The 20467-nt window shown below is 35.2% G+C and overlaps 1 protein-coding gene across 3 annotated transcripts in view; it reads left to right on the top strand.

Moving 5' to 3' along the window:
• EXOC1 (exocyst complex component 1) overlaps window positions 1-20467 on the top strand; it is a 55085-nt gene that overhangs the window by 18536 nt on the left and 16082 nt on the right. Inside the window, exons 7-12 of one of the 3 annotated variants that reach the window (XM_054728930.1) lie at window positions 1154-1286; window positions 2019-2128; window positions 2829-2882; window positions 7520-7669; window positions 14638-14743; window positions 18974-19018. In XM_054728930.1, coding sequence (XP_054584905.1) covers window positions 1154-1286; window positions 2019-2128; window positions 2829-2882; window positions 7520-7669; window positions 14638-14743; window positions 18974-19018 — 598 coding nt within the window. The remainder of the gene's footprint in view (window positions 1-1153; window positions 1287-2018; window positions 2129-2828; window positions 2883-7519; window positions 7670-14637; window positions 14744-18973; window positions 19019-20467) is intronic. The other 2 variants (XM_008140320.3, XM_008140321.3) reach the window with 2 other exon arrangements.

Genomic DNA, 20467 nt, shown 5'->3' with positions numbered 1-20467 from the left:
CCAGCCAATCAGGAGCGAGTATGCAAATTAACCCCAGCCAAGATGGCTGCAGCCATGGAGCAAGCAGGAGGGAGGCTTGGGTTTCCCCGGCTATGGAGGAAGCCAAGCTTTCCACATACCCTGGCAGGCCCAGGCCTCCACTCAAGGCTACAAAGTTCCAATTATAGAAGATAAATAAATCCCAACAAAAATGGCGGCAGCCACGGAGCAAGCAGGAGGCTTGGCTCTGCTTCAGGTTACAAAGTTTCAATTGTAGAAGATAAATAAATCCCAGATCCCAGGGCCTCTGCTTGGGTGGCTGGGGGGCATGGCTGGCCTGCAAACCACCACAGGTCCCTCACCCAGGCTGCCCCACGCCCCAAGGGAACCCCCACCCTGATCCGGGACACCCTTCAGGGCAAACCAGCTGGCCCCCACCCGTGCACCAGGCCTCTATCCTATCAAATAAAAGAGTAATATGCAGATTGACTATCACTCCAACACACAAGATGGCTGCCCCCATGTGGTCAAAGATGGCTTCCCCCATGTGGACACAAGATGGCCAGCAGGAGAGGGCAGTTGGGAGGGACCAGGCCTGCAAGGGAGGGAAGTTATGGGCAATCAGGCCAGCAGAGGAGGGCAGTTGGGAGGCAGCTGATCAAGGCAGGCCTGCAAGGGAGGGCAGTTGGGGGCAATCAAGCCTGCAGGGGAGGGCAGTTAGGGGTGACCAGGCCTGCAGGGGAGGGCAGTTAGGGGCAAACCGGCTGGCAGGGGAGTGGTTAGGGGGTGATCAGGCTTGCAGGCAGAAGCGGTTAGGGGCAATCAGGAAGGCAGGCAGGTGAGCAGTTGGGAGCCAGCAGTCCTGGATTGTGAGAGGGATCTCCGACTGCCCGTTTAGACCCTAAACGGGCAATCGGACCTCCCTCGAGGGGTCCCAAATTGGAGAGGATGCAGGCTGGGCTGAGGGACATCCCCTGTCCCCGTGCACGAATTTCATGCACCGGGCCTCTAGTAAAAATATAATGGATAATATGTAAAACCCACTTGTAAGCATTTTTCTAATTTTCTTATGAGAGCAAGGTTTAAAATAATTAAAAATCCTAGTGATAAGAATGAGTAGCCTGTGAATTTCCCAAAATTGCAAGTGCAAATGTTATATTTACATATATTCCAGAACCATATGGACTTGGCCAAAGGTCATATAAAGGCCCTTCAGGAAGGAGATCTTGCTTCTTCTAGAGGCATTGAGGCCTGCACCAATGCCGCCGATGCCCTTCTGCAGTGCATGAATGTCGCTCTTCGACCAGGTATGTTCATTGGAAATGGTAATGTGACCAAAGATCGGTGATTAGTTTGTAACTTAGTTTGTAACTTAGCAAAATACTTTTGACAAGAAATACATGGGGCAAGTGGTTTAGGGCAGTTTGCCGCTTTGTTGACTAATAAGTTTGCCGACCACTGGTTTAGGGTTACGTGATTAACTATTCAAACAAGTTTCACTTATTTCCAAACATATGTCTATTGGCACTAAGAACTTTTTCATTTCAGTTACTTCCATCAGTGATGGGCAGTTGGGAGGGACCAGGCCTGCAAGGGAGGGAAGTTATGGGCAATCAAGGTTAACACCATGATTTTTCTTCAGTACAGTCCACAGAACCTGGCACAAAGTAGATGCTTTGGTTAGACCAGAGAGCATAAGGTTTTGCTAGGCCAGTGATTGCAAAACTTGACTTTGCATCAGAATCACCTACAAGGCTGGTTAAAATACAGATTGCCAGCACCCACTCCCAGATTCAGTATGACTGGGCTGAGGCCTTAGAATCCACATTTCTAACAATGCTGAGGAAATACCACTCTTGAGAACTACTGTGCTATACGATATTCCCCCTTACCTTTTTTTTTTTTTTAAGCAAACAAATGAACCAGTAAAACTTTGGGATCTTCAAAACTGAAATATGGATACTTTTATAAATATACCCATGAGACATCAGGGAAATCTTTTTACTCATTAAAACAATCAAGAAATAATCTGATTTCAGGCCATGACAAGCTCCTGGCAGTCAAACAACAGCAGCAGCGCTTCAGTGATTTGCGAGAGCATTTTGCCCGGAGATTGGCCAGTCACCTCAACAATGTTTTCGTTCAACAGGTAGTTTTATTTTATTGTTAATACTGGTATATTCTTGTAGTTGTTTATTTATTACCTTAAATTTAAGTCCCTACAAAAAATTGTATTTCATTGGGATCTCAGCATATTCTTCAATTTATTTGATTCTAAGATTTTTAATTACGTGCATATTTAGCACCTCAACTGCCTCTGTTGGTTCCTTTAACTAAACTTCTCTGATTCTAGAAATCATATAAATAACTATGCTTTCTTACAGCATATACCATTAAGATACTAAGTCCAAACTTGTTACATGTTTACTGTTTGACCTGTTTTATTTTTCAATATTTTGAAGTAAGAACCAGGACTTGATTAAGTGTATGAAATGTTTCATTGGCTCTGGGTATTTATATACATGAGAAAAATGACTATAGTGCAATTGTAAGTCCCAGTTGATTTAACCTCACATAAGTCATTTGTCTACATTTTTACATAGAAAAAAGTTATAATTAAAGTTGTGGCAATAATATTAATAATATTAGAGTACATTAGAGGGATTTGATAAAAGGCATTTTAATATCTGGTATAGTAAGCTAGGTTTCTTATGTTCTTTATCTCTTTTATTAGGGTTATTGGGCAAAAGCAATTGTGGGAAATTTTGTTCATTAAGAAATGCTGTCTGAAACATTGGATTCTTATCTTGTTTTCAGTTGTATTTACTATATATTTTATTTCTGATTAGTTTACTCAGGCTCTCCTTCAACTCTATAATAGGTCCTCCTTTCTTTCGGTGCCTGTGAGTACATCAAATTTGGCTAAAGCTTCTCTGATTCTTTTTATTTTTCTATAAAGTTTGCTAAACTTAACAGCCACAGAATCTTTATAGATTATAACTTGCTGATTTAAGCTACCTGTTAACCATATTTGTAGCCATTTTTTAATGTCCCATAGTGAAAATTTATTTCAGCCAAAAGGCATTTAATCTCATTCTGCTTGCCTTTCTTCTTGTCATTCTTTTACTCACTCACTCCTTCATTTATTTAGAAGTCATTTGCCAGGTGATTGAAATTCATACCAGACATTTATTTGGGATAGATTAGCAGCTCATCCTGCCCTCAAATAGCTGACAGTCTAGGGAAGGGAGATAGATACTCAGGAAGGGTAAATGTTATGATAATACTATATGAGAGCACAAAAGAAGATGATCTAACTAAGCATGTGAGGGGGAAGTCGGGAAAGACTCTCTTAACATTTCACTTAACTTAAAAAGTGTTGAGAAAAAAAGTAAATCTAGAAGTCACATAGGAAATACTAATTCACATTTTTCTTACAGGATGATTTCAGTAATATCTATAACCACACAATTCCTTAGTTTTTAAAAATGATAGTGATGTTACCCACATTTGTCAATGGTATTGGAAGTACCAGTTCATAAACAATAGTTCTTTCTGCACCCTTAATTGTTTGTTGTAACAACCAAACATTTATTTTTTGCTTCTTTGCCTTATAAACTAATGGCTTGTTTAAAATGAATGCTTCGCAGTTCTGAAAATCTAACATGTATTGTTACATGTGAATGATGCATGTTAAAAACCATAGTGTTGCCAAACCCTCGGATATGCTGAAGAAGGTGGAAGAGGATGTCTCAAGTACAGAAAATAGATTTTCTATGTGTTGAATTCAGTGCATCAGGTCAACTAGCAAAAGAGTTGGGAAACCTGGATATTTCTATTCCTGGTTGTGGGACAAACTAGTTGGAAAATTTGATTACCTCATTATTGTACATTTATTTGTCCATTTTTCATTGTGTGCCTATTACGTACACCAGGCGTCCTCAAACTACTGCCTGCGAGCCACATGCAGGTGTTTTTGCCGTTTTGTTTTTTTACTTCAAAATAAGATATGTGCAGAGTGCATAGGAATTTGTTCATAGTTTTTTTTTAAAACTATAGTCCGGCCCTCCAACGGTCTGAGGAACAGTGAACTGGCCCTCTGTTTAAAAAGTTTGAGAACTCCTGAATGGTACACATATAGTCCATATGTAAGAATAAGAAGTAGCTCCCAGCCTCTAGATGCTTGCAAGGAGGTTAAAGTACTTAAAGCTCTATAGCAATGTGTGTATTAAATTGCTAATTGTGTAACTTCATATGCATAGTATACATATATGTAAGTGCTAATGAGGTTTAATTGAAAGTGAATTTTCTGAGGATCTAGATAGTCAGATGTGTATTTATAGAAACATCATATAGTAAAATAAACCTGGGTAACAGACCACCAGTATTTAGTTCATGTCACAGAAGTTGTTTCCTTAAGCATATTGGTTGATGATCTGTTAGAAAAGAAATATGATTATTTAAAATCAATGTTCATGATGTTTGTTGGAACTTTTTTCAGATTTTCTTTTTTCTTTAGGAAAGTAAAAATATGCCCTGGCTGGTGTGGCTCAGTTGGGTGGAGTTTATCCCATACACTGAAAGGTTCACATCCCTGTCAGGGCACATGCCTGGGTTTTGGGTTTGATCCCCAGTCAGGGTGCATACAGGAGGCAACTGATCAATGTTTCTTTTTCTCTCTCTCCCTCTCCCTTCCTCTCTCTCTAAAGTCAATTTTTAAAAAGAAAGGAAAGAAAACTAGCCCTGGCCAGGTAGTGTCGTCCCAGTGTGCCCAGATTGTGGGTTGGATCCCTCGTCAGGGCACATACAGGAAGCAACCAATGAATGCATAAATAAGTGGAACAACAAACCAATGTTTCTCTCTCCTCCCTTCCTCTCTCTCTCTCTAAAATCAATCAGTAAGTTAAAAAAATTTAAAAGAAAAATAAATATGACATAAAATAGAGTTTTAAAATCTTGAAAAATTTTTAACATTTCACATGGACATATCATTTCTGTTAGTCAGTATAGCAAAATATTTGAGTGTACACTAGAGCCAACATCCTGGATTCAAAATCTTGACTCTGCTCAGTGACGTCCTAGCTGGGTGACCTTTGACAAGTTCATTAACCTTTTTGTGTCACCTTAGCTGCCTTATCTGAATAATGGGGGGGAGGGTAGTAAAAATATCTACCTCTGAGGTAGTAATGAGGATTAATGTTGTTATATGTTCAGCATATGCTTTGATATAGCATAGTGTTCAATATTAGCTAATTTATTTATAAATTCTATTAATATGTACACTAAAGAAATTTATAATTCACTAAGTTTTAGAAAATGTATTGGTCTTAGATTAATTTGGACAAAACCTAATATATTATTTTTAAATTATATTAATAGAGCTTACTATTTTTTTAAATGAGTAAAAAAGTACTTTGCAAGATTATTGTGAAGATTGTAATTTTTACATATGAAGTACTTAGCATGGTAGTAGGCATTCAATAAATTGTCACTTTATTTTTATTTATAGTAAACTTTAAACAATGTTTTAATTTTAAAAATATATAAAGAATAGAATTCTTTGTACATTAGAGTTCTAGATGTGATAGTTATCAATGTTATTGATTAGCTTAACAATTTAAGTAATTTTCCTATTTTCTGAAGTTATTTGGAACTATTTTCTCTAAAATTAAGTAGTTTTGTTAATACTAATAATATTTAATTTATCTGAATAGTAATGATGATCTTCATATTAGAAGTGAAGTTTTCAGATGATAGTGATCTTAGAAGGTTGTTTGTAAGAGAAAGCTTTGAATAATAAAATACGTGAAAGAGCTTTGGAAACTGTAAAATCTTCTACAAATGTTAACTAATTTTCCCATTTTTAGGAGAAGAGAAGATTTTTAATTGAAGAGCTTTCCTGACACTAAATTAAATAATGCAGTTTAAAATGTGGTCTGAGTAAATAGTTGTGGAAGAAAATAAACAATAATTTTGAGTCTTGAATCATTGAGAAAAATTAATGAGAATTGTTTTGGATAATAAAAAGAGATCTAATATTGTTATAAATAAAGGCAGACTATTTGGAAAACATTTATAAGCTATAACAAGTTACAAATATCCTTCCCTTTTCATCAGTGTAACTAATTAAGACACACAATTTGGAGACATCATTAGACCTAATATTATAATATCTACCTATGTTTAGTATCTAATTCTTGTGATTTAATGGAATCCCAATCATCTTTCTCATGTGGCCATGAGAAAATACTTCTGAAATGTAATGTTCGTACTGACCTTTGGCAACTATAATTAAAGGTATAATATATAGTCCAGTGGCAATATCTTCATGTTTTATTTAATAATTTTTATTGTGTTCGTATTGTTAGTCTTTACTTCACAGAAAACATGTAGGTGCCAAGGCATTTCAAATATATAGAATAGTTTCATTTTTCAACACTTAAGCTCTTAGTGCTGGGTGATTCTTTGGAGGTTGTGATAATTTTATATTCACTCAGCCATCCAGGAAAGAACATTCACACAGGTCTATGCTCCCTTATCCAAACCTCTGATGAACTCAAAGTGACTTGGAGTTCCATAACAAACATTGACCAAGTAGAGAAGGAGAGCTCGATTGTTTCAAAAGGGAACTAGAAAGATTTTCATTGTTTTATTTTTTAGATACTAGTAGGCAGTTGCAATTTTTGAGTCTAGTTAAAATTATTTTGTTAGACATGTTTTTAAAAGGAAGTAGAAGTGCAACTCACATGACTGAGATTCCAGTTCTAGCTTTCCTTCTATGTAAACTGAACAAATGACTTACCACTGAGTTTCAATTTGTTCTTCTAGGTAGGAAGTAAGGTTATTGGATTATATATTTTACCAGGTCTATATTTTCTAAAACAAAAGTCAGGATACATCACCTGTCTAAGGCAGTTTGATAACTTATTAATTTACTTATATAAAAGTCTTATCAACGTTTAAAAATAAAATAGTATAGTTACTTATTTAACAAATTAATAGAAAAATTAAAATTCTATTATCATTAGTGGTTATCCTGGAAAGCCCGAGATATAGTCACCTATAGTCTTTCTTAGTTCTAAAATTCTATATCCCATATGTTTTTATCTGTTCCATTAAACATTGTAGGCTCTAATGGAAATACCACATATGTAGATAATTTGTTTTAAATTACTTTCCTATTTGTTATGTTTCTTAATACAGTTTGTATCATGATGTTTATTTGCTTAGTAAATTGTAAAATGATATGGGAGAGATAAGCTTCATGAACACATTCATTTTCAACTCCTTTAGAAGATGAAATGAGTAGTTGATTTATCAAAGTGCCATTCTTGAGTGTTTATGATTATTTTATGGTGGTGATATTCGGTTGGTATGCACAGAATGATAAAAGAGGAAGTAAGTACTCAGTTTTTATTTTTCTATGTTCTGTTGGCTTTGCTTATCCACATTTGGTCATTGTTTGGAATTTTCAGTTACAACAATGTTTCTTTATACTATCAATGATTATTTATTTATTTATTTACTCCACTCACTCTAGGGTCATGATCAGAGTTCAACTCTTGCTCAACACTCTATTGAACTGACTTTACCCAATCATCATCCATTTCATAGAGACTTGCTCCGATATGCCAAGCTGATGGAGTGGCTGAAGAGTACAGATTACGGAAAATATGAGGGACTGACAAAGGTATGGATTTGATCAATTTGACATCACTGAGTATAGAGCATAATCTTTTAGAATTAGAGGTTATGTATTCAGTTCCCCAAGTGACATTTGAAATACTCCAGTACATTCTTAGCAAAGCAAAAAATAATTGAGTTTCTGAGTGCTCATTAATGAAGGAAAACATTTATTTTATTTACTTGGATAAAGAAGAGCTAAATTTTAAATTTCAATATAATATAGTATTAGACCATACTATATGTAGTCTGAGGCATCATTCAGTTTAGTTAAATGCTATAATTATTTCCTGATTTTTTTATGTGAAATATAAAAACTAGAGAGCATGAAGATGTTTGAGTGAGTCATTCACCCTTTAAGAATTTATAATCTGTTCTATTAAACAGATGCAGAGTACCTATTTATTAAGCAAGCATTTCACTATGCCAGGCCTAACAAGCAGGTGTTTACTTCTAAAGAGCTTTAAGTCTGACTAGGAAAAGCAATTACACTGAAAACAATCAGCAAAAAATTAAGTTCAAAACTAGAAATGCGTTTGAATATATGACAGTTTAGAGAAGGGAAATCCATGACATGAAACTGTGGGGGAAAACTTAATGAAAGACATTGGACTTGAATTGAGTTTTAAATAACGAGTGGGATTAAGTAAGCTAGAAATAAGAGGAGAGCATTCCAGGGGTGAGTAGCAAGATGTCTGGACAAAGCTAGGAAAATGTCCCTTTCCCAGGACAGTGAGGAGGCAAGCCTGACTGAAGCAGAAATTGAAATGAAATCTTGAACCAGGAAGATGGTGGTAGGAATAGAGGGAGAAAATAAACCAAAAGAGAGACTCCAGAGACAGGAGGGGTAGGATGATGCCAAATTGCTAGGCTTAGCGATTAGAAGGCAATGGTATATCTCACTGACTGAATGTCAGCCTTTGGGGAAGATGAGAGTCGTTTACCCATGTTCATTCAGCAAATGAATTGAGCACCTGTTATATATAAACTAACACTGTTCTAAGTACTAGAAATGCAGCACTGAAGGAAGCAGGCAAATGCTTGCCATTTGAGAGTGCACATTCTGATGGAGAAGGACTGACAGAAATGTCAATTATAAAGCATGTTAAAAGGTGCTGCTGAGTGCTCTGGGAAAAAATGAAGCAGAGAGTGCCAGGAGTGGGGGAAAGTTACAGTTTCAAATCGATGGTCAGAGAAGGTATCATGAGAAGGTGACATTTGAGCAGATTGATAAGTAAGCAGGGGTGAGCAGTGGGAGTTACTAGGGGAAGCTTTCCACTCATAGTTCGAGTGCCCTAAGGAGCCTGCCCGTGCACTTGAGGATCAGTAAGGAGGCCAGTGGGTGGAATACAGCAAGCAGGGGAAAGGAGCTTAGAAGGGCAGGTGGGAGAGGTAAGGCAGGGTGCGGCAGGGCAAATTGGAAGGGACCATGCACCATTATAAGAAACTAGGGGCCCGGTGCACAAAATTCATGCACTGGGGGAGGAGAGGTCCTCTCAGCCCATCTTGCTCCCTCTCACATACTGGGAGCCCTCAGGGGATGTGCCTAAGCCGCAGTCTGGCTGCCCTTTGTGGGAGACAACCGGGCTGATCAGGGAAAGGCACCAGCCCCATCACCCCACTGCTGCAGCCACTGCCAGTCACCACTGCCACCAAGGTGTTTTCATCAACACGGACTCCAGTGTTGGTGAGTCCCTTCACCATGAAAAAATGACAACTTTCTTTAGGCAATTTCAAGATGTGTCTTTCATAGGATATGACCTTTCTTTTTTTTTCTTTTCTTTTCTTTTCTTTTCTTTTCTTTTCTTTTCTTTTCTTTTCTTTTCTTTCTTTTCTTTCCTTTCTTTCCTTTCTTTCCTTTCTTTTCTTTCTTTTCTCTCTTTTCTTTCTTTATTTCTCTCTTTTCTTTCTTTCTTTTTTCTTTCTTTTCTTTTCTTTTCTTTCCTTTTCTTTCTTTCTTTCTTTCTTTTCTCTTTTCTTTCTTTCTCTCTTTTCTTTCTCTCCTTTCTTTCTTTCTCTTCTTTCTTTCTTTCTTTCTTTCTTTCTTTCTTTCTTTCTTTCTTTCCTTCCTTCCTTCCTTCCTTCCTTCCTTCCTTCCTTCCTTCCTTCCTTCCTTTTTTCCTTCCTTCCTTCCTTCCTTCCTTCCTGCCTTCCTTCCTTCCTTCCTTCCTTCCTTTTCTTTCTTTCTTCTCACCTGAGGATATGTTTCCATTGATTTTTAGAGAGCGTGGAAGAGAGAGGGAAAGACAGAGAGAAACATCAAAGTGAGAGGAACACTTTAATTGGTTGCCTCCTGCATGAGTTCTGACCTAGGCCCCAACCAGGGAGGAGCCTGCAACGTAGGTACTTGCCCTTGATCAGAATCTAACCCGGACCCTGCAGTTGGAAAACCTAGGCATTATCCATTGAGCCAAACCGCCTAGGGCAGGATATGACATTTCTTAGCCCTCCAACAGCAGACCTTCGTTTTTTTCTCCAGGAGTGTGGTGGAAAAGCCCTAGATCACTTTTTTGGATTCTTATACCCAAGTTACTAAGAATATTACCAGTGGCATACAGGGAGCTTAGCCAATGAGCGATCAGAAAAGGTGTTTCCTCTGTGGTTCACACCTATCTCCTCCAATCTCCAGCTCCACCCCTGCCAAGGCCTAAAGCCTCGGGGACTGGGCAGGGCCCCCCCAAGTTCTCTCCAATAGCCGGCTCCACCCCTGTCAAGGCCTAAAGCCTTTGGCCCTGGGCAGGGGACCCCCCAGCTGGCTCTGATCGCCCAGCTCCACCCCCGGCCAAGGCCGCAAGCCTCTGGCCGAGGCTCGGGCCCTGGGCAGGAGAACCCCCAGCTGGCTCCAATTGCCCGGCTCCGCCCCCAGCCAAGGCCAGCAAGGGCAGGTGGAAAGCTTGGCTTCCTCCATTGCTGGGGAAACCCAAGCCTCCCTCCTGCTCTCTGTGGCCGCAGCTATCTTGGTTGGGTTTATTTGTATACTCGCTCCTGATTGGGCGTGGCTTGTGGGCGTGACTTGTGGATGTAGCAGAGGTGCGGTCAATTTGCATATTACTCTTATTAGATAGGATTGGCTTTTACTGTGAGGGATTTTTTGGGAAGAGGGTGTTGGTGGGCTTTGAGCAGTGGAACGACATGATCTGACTTAGATTTAATAAATAGCCATTGTAGCAGGAGGCCATAGGTACAATACTTTTTTGGCGTTTATGCTGTGACCTTTAGTATTGGATTTGACCTTGTCATTAAGGAGGTAAAGAATTGTTATCTGATGCAAATATTTAAATACCTATATTTCTATATTTCATATCAGAATAGTTCAGTTAGAATTCTGAACTAGTACTCTGAGAAACGTTTAGAATATTTTTATGTCTAAGTTTTTACGAATTTGAAGTTTAAAAATAAAAAATCCAAGTAACACATAAGTTAATTTAATAACTAGTAATAATTTAATTATGTGGACAATATGACATTCAAAGATGTTCATGAATTGGAATGAGTGATATCTTTTGTCTCTGTAGAGTGAGAATATTGGAATTGTTAATGTAGAGGTTTTCCCCTCTACCCATGTGCTTGTGAAGAAAAACTTTCTAACAAAGAATTTAGAGAGCAAATTAACCTTATTTTTTACTAGTTTTGCTAGCAAAATTTTTTTTCTAGTTTTTTGCCTACTTGGCTTTCTTTCAAAATATTTCATAAGTAAAGATTATTCTCAGGTAATTAATGTTTCTACATGGACCCATTTTATCCTTATATTTACTGAAATAATTATTGCAATTCTCATCCAATATCATTGGTTCATGTTTCATAAGAAGGCAAGGGTTAGGTAGAAATTTATGAGAAGTGTGATGTTAAGAAAAAGACAGATTGTACATTCCTGTCAACATATTGGTATCAACATATTTGGTAATAGGACATTATTACATATGTCTCCCCAAATCTGGCTCCATTTTTTTCCAAACTGATCATAAGAAATTGGACATAAACATTGGTAAAAATATTTTTAAATTAAAATTTAAAAATGCTTTTAAAAAAGAACATATATATGTATATATCCTAGTTTACATGTATTTCACTGGCTTGCCATTTTTAGTTAAGATTGTTCTTATTCCTCAGAATAGATCTTTTAAGTATTACGCAACTTTACTGTTTTGTTATATATTTGTTTTGTTTTGTTTTGTTTTCATTCAACAGAATTCTGATTTGGAGCTATCTTAAGGAAAAATATTTACATTACTGGAATTTTTTGCCTTTTGAAGTTTTAGGAAGATTAATATTTTGAATAATTAAACATTATTATATCTCCTTAAGAGTTTTGTGCCAACAAGTGTTTTGTCCCCTAGTGAATATTCAAATAAGTAATCAATAAGCTTTTTGCCTAATTGTGTTCTCAGTGAGTATTATTGCCCTATCTTTATATATAATGCAGTATTCATGAATGTAATTTAAAGTGAAGAAACAAGACTGTAGCCAACCTAGTGATGATTTATAGGATGTTTCTCTCTGCTCACAGTATATTTTAGATTGACAGTGTTAATGAGGTGTGTGTTTTTTTAAATGAAATTGACTTATTTCCCAAGAATGTTACTTGATCCTGTGGTTTGAACTTTTGACAGACTGTGAATTTTACCTCATAATCTAATTTGGTTGCTGAAGTGCTGTCAAAAACAGGTATTTTATTAAAAAGGAAGAAAGAAGGAAAGAATGGAAGAAGAAAAGAAGGAAGGAAACATACAAACCAATGTTTCTTTACTAAGAAAAATAAATAAACCCAGATACTATTTGCACTTGGTTTGGTATATACAGCTCACAATTTTTGGTGGGAACAGGAAAAGCCTGTTTCATATTCTTTAGGGGTAAGAATCACGAGGTACTGCCTCAGCTCTGCTTTGGCTGAATCTAAGAAAAGCCCTGACTTTTGATATATACAATTGGAGCCTGTGTAAAATAGGCGTGTCTTGGTCATGTAATGAGCTCAACTGCCAGATTTCTTCCTCCCAAGACTACGACCCCTCTCTGTGACTGGTTTTGCATGTAGGGCAATAAATAGAGACGGTCCATCCATGCTTGGGTAAGAAAATGAGCTTTCCTCTCCTAATTAACTTCCTGAGGTTGATAGTCAGTCTTGAAGCTTACTCAGACATCTTCCTTTGACCTTTTGAAGTTTTGTGGAATTTGCCTTTTTGTTTAAAGAAAAAGTAAAACATGGAGGTCTCCATAGACTCTACAGTCAGCACAAAATGAAATTGAAAAGATGGTCTAAGATTTAAATTCATGATAGTTAAATTTCAGTTAGGTGCTGTAAGGTGCTAAGAGAAGGAATACATACTCACAGTGAGATACATCTTTCAGAATTTGGTAAATGAATGAATTAACTGATTGTCACACTTGTCTGTGGCTTTGACCACCAGTGAGTTCTATTGAGTACCTGGGAAAAAGGTATCCAGTCATTTGCATCCCATTGAAAAAGGGGGTGATTTGCAATAGTCTACTGAAGTCACTGTTTTCTGGATTACAAAATAGCTATTTGAAACCATTTAAATTGCTTGGATAGTAATGTGCACTTTAAACAATTTAAGTATCAGAATGTAGTCTCTCATATTGACTGATTTCAGTAGAAAATCACTAATGAAGATTTTACAAATAATGCAAAGCTACTTTTCCATTTGTCAGTCATTTACTGATTTGCAGTGATCAACATTTTTATCAGAATTTAAACTTGAAAAATGACACATTAAAAAAGCCCAATAGGAATTAATTTTGGGGTATATTTTCACTTATATTTGCTTTTAAAGTTATGCAAAGATCATGGGAAAGAATTGCCTATTTAACTTTTCTTATGAGAGTAATATAATCTATGAATTGGAAAAAAAACAGTATTTATATTATGTTTCATCCAAATACTATTTTATAAGGATATATCTATAAAATACCTAAAAAATCAGTGAACTATGAATTGGTATACAAATATTTACATAATATACCTTTTGAAAGGTGCACCTGATATTTAAAGCAAGGTACACCTGTTGTAAAACTGGATATATTAATTTGAAATAATAAAGGAAGTTGAAGCTTAATTCCACAATAAATTTAAAAGAATATGTACAATTTTTCTGTTATGGATTTATTTAAATTTAGTCAAACTTTGTGTATGGCATTTAACGTAGGAGTTGGAAAAATACATGGCCTCCCATTGTTGAAGAATCCTTCATGAGGGTATGTGATGATAGGCAAATATGATGAAGAAATGAGTATGTGTTCTAAGTAATAGATGTTTTCATTTGAGCTACATACATCCAATTTGTCTATAAAAATATTTAGTTATGAAAACTGTAAGATATACTAATTAAATTCTTATTGAGAATAACCCAAGCTGACAGGGCACAATGAAACTGAATATACTCCTTTTGTTGCCATTGACACTATCCGTTTTTAAAGCAACATGGCAGCATGGTAGAAGAATTATAAAGGTTCCTATACTGTTTGGCCCTGTAATTCCACCCTTAGGAAGTTATTCCAAGGAAAGAACTCATTGGAGATGAAAAGCTTATTGTAACATTGTCTGTCATAGCAAAACATTGAAACCACTTAAGTGACCTGTGTTAGAGGATTGTTTTACTAAGTAGTAGCACATCAACCTACCACTGTTATAATGCTTTGCATTCATTAAGGTGTGAGACTGGAGAAGCATGACTGTTCTGACTCAAATATCCTATACAGTATGATTGCAACCATATTAAAATGTGAAAGATAACATATAAAGATGAAAATGTGATTATGTTCCACTTCATATTTTTATAAGTTGTTAATGTTCAATATTTTTTTAAAGACAGGAAATAGCCTACTTTTTTTATCCTGTGAACTGCATCAAAGTTTTAGACCACAAAATTTAAAATAATCATGAAGGATTTGGGGGGATTAAAAAATGGAAATTATTTTATTTGTTTTATTAATAAGAAGTACATGTTATTTTTATTTAAGAATTACATGGATTATTTATCACGACTGTATGAAAGAGAAATTAAAGATTTCTTTGAAGTTGCAAAGATCAAGATGACTGGCACAACTAAAGAAAGCAAGAAGTTTGGTAAGCTTAGGCACTTCAGTTCATTGATTTCTATTCTATTAAAAATGGTTTTATTTTATTTAAATGGTCTAATTCTAAGACTTTTTAAGCAAGGAGAAAGAAGATACAGTGGAATTAATGAAAGAGTAAGTCTGATACATTTGGTTTGCCTTATAGGTATTTCATAGAAGAAATATTTGTATCTGCAAATGGTTTTTTACTAATTAAAATTCTGCACTATGTGAGAATTCTACAGTATGCTATAATTAAAAGTACATATTCATAGGAAAAGCAGTTGACCAGAAAATGAAGTACAGTCTAGTCTGGTAGAGAAAGTATTAGACTAAGAGACACATGTTGAGAGTTCCTAAAAGACTTTTATTTAAGTTGTGGGCAAATCACTGTTCTCTTTCTTAAGTCATTGCTCTCCACAGGAATGAAAGTGATTCCTGGCTTCTTACTTCTCACTGGCTATTTTGCATCAAAAAGAAAGTTTGTAAGTGTTTTATCTCCTGCCCACGGGCTATAAATATGTTACCAAAATTTCTTCTGTGGTTGGTTATACCTTGTTTTTCCAAGATGTATTTTTGAAGCCTATTTTTTTGTTGTTGCTTCTAAATATGTTAAATGGACAAAAACAAAACAAAACATGATTTGAAAAGATAACCAGTGAAAGTATTAAGTTGTGAGGAATGTGATTTGCCAAGGCCACATTCTGCTGTTGCATGTACTCATCTCTGGGGTTCCTTTTGGATGGAGTTCTGTGCCTATGAAGTCAAAACCTAGCCTTAAGTGGCTACAATGTGTACTCCTCAGTGTGTCTGCATAGCTCCCTTTAGAAAAATGAGTTTAGCATTTGCTTGTTGAAAGGAGCCTATGCCCTAAGCAACTTCAGTAATCGGGGAACAGGACTGAAATTGATAGCTCATCTTTCCATTCTTTTCTTTAGGACAGAGAAGACTGTCTTTAATGGGTAATTATTTTGTAATTCACTGGATGGTTTGTTTGTTTGTTTTTAATACAACACTAATATATTGAATCTAGGAGTCCAGGCTTTTGAAATGGTTTGAATCTGTGTACAAATACACTTAGGTAATGAAACTGATGAGAATCTTGGGACAATAGGCTTTTGGAAACAGAAATGCTAACTCATCCTAAAGGTTAATTGTTATTAAACAGCAGTGTGTTTATATTCTTGTTAATGTTTCACTGTGAATATGTTATGCTTTTTTTTAAGTAAACACAATATTAATGTAGTTACATGTTTAATGTTTTCATTTAGTATATCTGTCACCACTTGTTAGTGAATCATTTTATTTTGAGAGTACTCTTCTACAGTATATGAAAACTAGAGTTAAAAGGGAAATCTTTTTAAAATTAACTCCTGAAGAGGCCAATAATCCCAGTATCAAAATTGATTATCAAGCCTAAAATTCACATTAAAATAAATGACATAATATAAATATAATTTAAATCAAGTACAATAATAAATATTTTTTAAATCTTTACCCAAAGATAAGTTTTTATTGATTTTAAAGAGAGAGGTAGGGGGAGAGGTGTAAGAGAGAGAGGGAGAGAGAGAGAAATATTGATGTGAGAGACAAACATCTATCAATTGCCTCCCACATGTGCCCCAACTGGGGATTGAACCTGAAACATAGGTATGTGCCCTGACCAAGAGTTGGACCTGCAACCTTTTGGTGTATGGGACAAAGCTCCAGCCAACTGAGCCACCCAGCCAGGGCCAAGTACAATAGTAGCTTAATGGTATTGCATTAACCTGAGACCTAAATTTTTACATTTCTTACCCCTTGAAAAGTTCTTAACTTGTTGAAAATATTTTTATAATAACTTAATACACATGTAGAATGCACTTTTATAGTTTTAAAACTTAAAATTACATATCTTCAATGAATCTATTAAATAATAAGGAATAGGGAAGTACTTTCTGGAGGTTGATCGTACTCTAAAGTTCTATAACTTCAGTTATTTTGATATCAGTTATAATAAGAAAACACTAAACAAACAGAATTCAGAGGACAAAAATAGTTTGGTCCATCTTGAAGAACTAACTTGTTATTCAGCATTTAAAAATAAATTTCAAGTTAAATACAAATGACTTAAGTTCTAAAGTAGAATGTAACATTTTTAAATACATATTTTCAATTATTCAAATTATGTTTAAATGAATTTTAATAATTATAATTAAGATAAAAACCCGAAATTTTAGAATGATGACTTTTTAATGAGCCAAAATTAGTAGTAATAAATAATATTTAAATGAGTTCTTTTTTATTTGCTCTGAAAATGCTGGGTCATAGATGCTAATAAGAATAGAAAGGCAGATTGAATATACTTTATAAAAGTAAACTGTAGTCAATATAGCCATAGAGATTCAGGGGACTACTCTCTTTATGAACCAGTCTGGACTCAGATCTTTAACATCTACTTAGTTCAAATAATTCAAAATTAGGTTAAAATGCCAATAAAGAATCTCTTCCATGTGATAAGGTCTTTATGTAAGTCATTGCCCTTTTTTATTAATAGGTTTACTTTGACATCCTCAGAGGGATGGAATTTTCTCCCCAAGATTGATATTTTAGTATATTCTACAACTGTGCTTAATGAATTGGCAGGCAGATAAAATTTAGTATTTCTTTTTTAAAATCACCAGTTTTTCTTTCTACAGCTAAGATAACACAGAGACACAGAATTATTTTAATTCATTAACATATGTATTTATATAATTACTGCCTCATATTTATTTTAATATTCCCAGATCTTTAAAATGGTATGCCGAAATCATTTTTTCGTTCTGTGTTTCTCCACTAAACTAAGAAATCTTGTGGATTGCAAAGGAAGTCTTCAATACAAGACTGGATTCACGATGGCTAGAAATTCAATAAGTATTTATTGATTGCCTATTATATAATAAGCACTGCTTCGTTCTGAGAAAGCAGCATAAACAAAGATCCTACCCTATGATGTTTATAGTCTAGAGGGGATTATTTAAATATATTTAAAAGTTTACCTGAAGATTTTTGCTTGTTTCTGATAAATAATATGAACTTTTAATGAGCCCCAAATTATAGTTAATAGGCACTACTAGTAATTCTGTATTCTTTATTGGCTACTTAAAAATAAAGTATATCAAGTATTAGGCCTTGATTTGGAACTGATGAGTTAGTATAGTGACACCTTAAGGCCACCAGGGGTATTGTTCAGGTTGGCCAGTCCTTGCTTGCCACTTTGATGTCCAGCCTTACTGTTTCATACTCCTTTGAGCTTCAGGAAGCCAAGGCTGAGAAGATATACATGTCACTAGTGTGACAAGTTAGTAGCTTATACTTGGTCTTGGGCTTTTGCCTTGAAGTTTGGCAGTGACAGTTGACATATTTTTTATTTTTTAAATATTTCTAGATTATGTTCTTTAATTTTCTGTTTCATTCTGTAATTTCTTTCTTTGCTTTTCATTTCTACTTCTAATTTGAGTTTAGAATGTTTCACAAGATTATCTCTATAATTCATCGAATAAATATTATATATACAGAAGTTTTAGAATAAAACCAAATGATCCTTAAAAGTTTAAAAATTCCTATATTAAACCAATTTCTTACCCTTCCATCCACTCTTCTCCTGATAAGTAGTATTTTTATATAAACCTTTCATTCTAGGTGTTCACAAGGCCAGTTACTAAGTAGTGCAGCTTGATATTTTGAAATGGTTTTTAAACCCCAGTCATATCATTTTTTATCAGATGTAATGTAAAATTATTTAGTACAATGGAGATTCCTTTCAGGAGCTTCCCGGGAATCTGAAATTGTTGTTACATTTAATGTCTAAATCTACAGCTTCATTTTAATAAATTTCCACTGTATTATATTTACTTAAACCATATTTTTTCTTCAGAAACCAAAACTTGCAAATATAGTCTTTTAAATTTAAGTATACCAGCTTTATAAACTTAAAACAATCATTTAAAAGTATGGGGTGATTTTACAAATATAGATAGTTTTATCTGAATATTAGAGTAAAAATAATACATGAAAAGACAAGTATTTTCTTTCATATAATTTTTCCAACAGTAGCTTGACCAACTAAACATACGTGCACCTTTTGTTACTTGATGCTCATGGTTCTCTGCATGTGTCTTTTAAACTAAAGCTTAACTTCCTCTTGTGCATGGTTTGTGCAAATTGCAGTTTATTAACTTGTCTTTGTCTTTGATGCTTGCAACCTAATCCATCACAGCTACACTTCCTCGAAAAGAAAGTGCTGTCAAACAGGAAACAGAGAGTGAGTATGCTGAGTGTATTAGTAGGTATTCTCAATGCATGTTTGTTTAATGTTTAGAAATTAGTTATTTGTCTTGAAAAAAAGTTACACCTAAACTATTGATTGCTCTGAGTTATTGCCAGACTTTGGTGAAAGAAAACCAACATGATGGTAGTGATGTGGCTACATCAAAGGAATATCTAATAGAGTTGAAAATAAATGGTGTATAATCAGAAATTTATAAAAAGGTTTAACCATTATATTTCTGTTTTCAGGCTGTGGTTAGAAACTATAAAAATTCTTTTACATGTGGTCAGATTTTGCATAATGAAACCAAAATTTGTCTTTAATTGTCCTTATTGTATCTTCATTTGTCTCATCTGACCATCAGTAAATAATAGAGGTTCACTGAGAGATAAGAAGAATTTAAAAATGTATTTATACTTAATTCTGAATGACAGTATCATATTTTCTTATAAAAATGGAATCCTTTAATTCTTTTATGTACATAAGATATTGTCCAGCCATATTGTTATAATTTTTCTTCATGGCAATGATGGATACCTATGTTTATACTTAAACCCAGATGTCCCATATTTATATCATTAACGATGTATTATGTTTTAGTTGTATTTTAAATACAACAGGTTTTCAGGGTTGTGTGTTTTTTTCTCCTTGTTTTTAAAGAACTGCAGTTAATCAATTCATTTAATGTAAAAGCAGAGTTTCTGGGTTCAGGAATGTATTAAGTTGAATTCTATTATATAATTGACTTTTTTGTAGGGCAAGAATGATCAAGTATTGTCAGTTCATGTGGTACAGCCTAATATGTTGATTTAACTTGGAGGAGGGTAATATTGGGATAGGGCAGTTTTCTTTTTCTTTTTCTTTTAATATATATATATTTTATTTCAGAGAGGAAGGAGGAGGGGTGGGAGGTAGAAAAATCAGTGATGAGAGAGAATCATTGATCGGCTGCCTCCTGCACGCCCCACACTGGGGATCCAGCCTGCAACCCAGGCATGTGCCCTGACCAGAAATAGAACTGTGACCTTCTGGTTCATAGGTCAGCGCTCAACCACTGAGCCACACTGGCTGGGCGGGAATGGCAGTTTTCTTCAGAAATATAACAGTCATGTTAAGCTAGTACACTGCAGGGGAGGGGTCATTGACCATCATATTCATGTCTTTTGAATGGGGAAGAAATAAATTCTCATCTACTTTAGTCTAGAGATATCATCAGACAACTTTATGTTTATGATGAGACTGAGAAGGACATAGGTTTGGGGATCTTTATGGTCTTTTACTCCTATTCTATAGATCTGTGTAGTTTCACTACTCTTTACAATATGCTCAGGAATAGGTCACAAATGTTAATGAAAGAGAAGGACACTCCACAACCTGTCCCATGTGGTAGTCTTGTATTCTAACTAATATGAGCCCTCGAAAACCAAAACAGGGCCAGATAGC

The sequence above is a fragment of the Eptesicus fuscus genome, chromosome 2 (genome assembly GCF_027574615.1).
Source record: "Eptesicus fuscus isolate TK198812 chromosome 2, DD_ASM_mEF_20220401, whole genome shotgun sequence".
Taxonomy (NCBI): domain Eukaryota; kingdom Metazoa; phylum Chordata; class Mammalia; order Chiroptera; family Vespertilionidae; genus Eptesicus; species Eptesicus fuscus.
The sequence above is the reverse complement of the archived record's forward strand: the minus strand, read 5'-3'. Positions and strand labels throughout refer to the sequence as shown.